The 3,535-nt window shown below is 38.1% G+C and overlaps 1 protein-coding gene across 1 annotated transcript; it reads right to left on the minus strand.

Moving 5' to 3' along the window:
* Positions 1 to 904: 904 nt before the first annotated feature.
* Positions 905 to 2,411, minus strand: LOC145046604 (peroxidase 27-like). Its single transcript, XM_078994892.1, has 4 exons — positions 2,156 to 2,411; positions 1,860 to 2,045; positions 1,566 to 1,740; positions 905 to 1,409 (listed from the first exon to the last, which is right to left on the minus strand). The coding sequence occupies exons 1-4, from the start codon at positions 2,378 to 2,380 to the stop codon at positions 1,006 to 1,008; spliced, it is 990 nt and encodes a 329-aa protein (XP_078851018.1). The 5' UTR covers positions 2,381 to 2,411; the 3' UTR covers positions 905 to 1,005.
* Between the last annotated feature and the right edge of the window lie 1,124 nt (positions 2,412 to 3,535).

The raw sequence follows: 3,535 nt of genomic DNA on the forward strand, positions 1-3,535 counted from the left end.
GTGGTGGTGGTGACGGGTAGTAGTGATGGGTGGTAAGTAGTGGTGATAGCTGGTGTTGGTTGGGTGTTGATGATAGGTGGTGGCGATGGTGATGGTGGTGGCGATGGTGATGGTGGTGGGTGGTGATTGTGGTGACAGGTGGTGATTGGTAGTGGTGGTGGTGGGTGGGGTTTACGGTGCGGGGTGGGTGGTGGCGGGTAATGGTGGGTTGTGGGTAGTGATGGGTGCTCGATAGTGATGGGTGGTGGGTGGTGGTTATAGTTGGTGGAGGTGGGTGGTGGTGGCGGGTGGTGGTGGTTGGGCGGTGTTGGTGGGTTGTGATGGTGGTGGTGGTGGGTGGTGTGTGGGTGGTTGTGGTGGTGGTGGTGGTGGTAGATGGTAATAAGTGGTAGTAGGTGGTGGTAGAGGTGGGTGGTGTGTAGTGATGGGTGGTGAGTGGTGTTGGTTGGGTGGTGAGTGGTGGTGAGTTTTTTTAATTGTTGATAACTATTTTTTGATTTCTATGAATATTATTTTATAATTTTAATTAAAAAAATTGTGTGGTATGATATATATATATATATATATATATATATATATATATATATATATATATATATATATATATATATATATATATATATATATATATATATATATATATATATATATATATATATATATATATTCAAACGGCTTGCATGAGCAAGAACAAATACAACCGTTAGGGCAATACACTCTTTGGTGAATGCCTTTCATTTAAAAATCAACAAATCAAGAATAATACACTTAAATAGTGGAAAAAACTTTGAAAATTTTAACTGAATACATAGCAACAAGAAGTCTTGTGTCTATATAGAATGACATACCGGGAAAATAAAGTGTACGGGATCAGACTCGTAGCACACTCTTTGATGGATGTCTGTTATTCACTAATCAATCTTAAGCTTAAGATTAAATCAACATGCAAACATATATCGGCCAAGATATTTTTAGGTATTATTTTGGTTTAGTATAAAATGAGGACTAGTTACTTTTGGTGCACACTTTCCGAACTTCACCTTGAGAACCTGTAAGGACCCCAATCCTGCCCATGTTAACCATAGACACACCAAAGTCCTTGAAGAATGTGGAACCACGGCTAGTAGCTTGAATCATGTAAGCTCTAGTCTCTGGATCATCGAGTAAGGCTGCATCTGATTGAAGAAGCCCCCTCCTCTTTGTCACTAATTTGAAATAGGAGTCATCGAATGTCTTGAAGCTTCCTGGGTCTAACTCAGCAAAAGTGGTTTGATCATTTGGCTTGCACTTTAACTTCAATCTTGCAATGTAGTTTGGGTCCATGGTGGGGTCTGTATCACCTTTACCGGTGAAGTTGTAGAGCCGGCTATCAAATGACGAACAATGAGATATCCCTATGGTGTGCCCTCCTATAAATTAATGATCAAGAATCCACATGTATAAGGATTATTAAATGGTGCGTTTCAACTGGATTCGATTCTGACATTTAAAAATACATAGCTGACATTGTCGTGATAGATTTTTTCTTAAAGAAAATTTCACGTAAGAAATTGAGAAGAATGTACCTGAGAGAACAACAAGGTCTTTCGTGCTTAGGCCCCGTAATGCCCAGGATTGTTTCAAAACACTGATGTTTGAGGCAAATGATGGTAAGCCTGTCACTGGGGTTATGGGATCAATGAATAAAGACACATTTCCATCTCTTCGGCCTGTTTCAACCTCCCAAAATGGTCCCTTAGTCTGTCAACAAATGAAAAAACAAAAAACAAAACACAATTGGTTATCGTGCAACTTGAAATGAAAACTGGATACAAAAAGTCATTTCCGAAATTAAGATTTGAGAAGAGAATAATATATACCGCCACTGTAACGTCTCTAGCAACTAATGCAACAATGTCAGCACATGAAACCACATCTGGGCAGGCCTTTTCTAACGCCAGCTTCACCCTATCGATAATGTTGAACCCTCTTAGGCTTAGATTTGGTGGTGAAAATTTCTCGGATTGATTCGTTGGAGAATCCAGTAGGACAGATCCATCACAACCCTATGAACAAGAGAGGCATTCAAGTTGTATTAGTATTTTAAGAATGTAAATTACGATGCATGCATATAGAAGGGAATTAAAATATTTTGCTAGAGTATGCTTTTACGAACCCTAATGAAGCAATCGTGGAAGTGCATTCTCAAAAGAGGGCCAGATAGAGATGGTGCTACAGCCATAACATCGCTGATAACCTTAGACACTATCACCTCGGCTTGAGGGCATGATTTCTTATAGAACCCTACTTTCAACCCTTGGCCTTCTGCATGTAAAGTAAACAGTGCTAGGACCATTAATTTAAGCATGAAAATCCCGAATAAGTTCTTTCCACCAGCCATTTCTAATAGGAAAGACTTTCACAAGTTAAACTTCTTTGTGGGATATGTGGAATGTAAACGATATCATGCTACATTTTATAGTTTGTTAGGGAAGCCCAATAATTTGAACACGATATAAATATCGCTGTCACCACATGGCATGCATTTATATATTACTGAAAATTAATAAAAACAAATGTTTGACTTTGATAAATTAACACGATGAGGCCGTTTAAAAAATCATGATAGGAAAACTGTCATATTAACAATGTTACTATTTTCTAGGGTCCCAATATTTATTATTATATCTAGCAAACATGTACTATATAGATGACAAGGTTAGCCACTGTTTAGAACAAATCATGTTAAAGTAAGACAATCAAAGGGCAAAAAGTAGTTGACATTAGCAGGAACATGCATTCCTCAATCATTAACCTAATGCATGACCACCACAATTCCCAACTAGTTATAAAGAATTGGAAAAGAAGTTGTACGTAGAAGAGTATATAAAATAAACGAAAGTAAGTGCCAAGCCAATCAACGAATTGGTCAAAGCAGATGGCTTCATAAAAAACAGGGTTTGATAAATCTTCAAAGCAGATGGCTCCATAAAAAAACAGGGGTTGATAAATCTTCAAAGCAGATGGCTTCATAAAAAAACAGGGTTTGATTAATCTTCAAATTAAGTATTCATAAATACTTCATTAACAAGTAGCGACCATACATATTCTTTTTCAAAATATTCTATATACCATAAGAATAATAGGCATTACCATCAATGCTTTTAGTAGCGGCAGCCACCATTAGCGACGATATGTAACTTTCGCATTATGTATTGCTTTTAAAGGTGTCTATCGCCGCTAAAACCGTCCCCGGTACTGCCTATCCATCTGATCCGCATCAAAGTAGGAGGTGAAACCTTATCTGTTGATTTTGTCTCTAATCCAAGGATTGAAAATCGATAACGTGCATACTAATAGCTGTGACACGAATAGTGGCGACGAGAACGTCACAAATACATAAAAATTTTGACCGCCAAAGTTTCTCCCAAAATGTGTCGCCGAGAATACTCAAAAATTTTGACCATCAAAATTACCCCCAAAGGAGTCGCCGCTAACACTCGATATGTTATCGCTAAAAGTCCTCACCGTCAATTCTCTTCGTAGATATAACCTC

The sequence above is a fragment of the Lactuca saligna genome, chromosome 1, assembly GCF_052625555.1.
Source record: "Lactuca saligna cultivar CGN05327 chromosome 1, ASM5262555v1, whole genome shotgun sequence".
Classification (NCBI taxonomy): domain Eukaryota; kingdom Viridiplantae; phylum Streptophyta; class Magnoliopsida; order Asterales; family Asteraceae; genus Lactuca; species Lactuca saligna.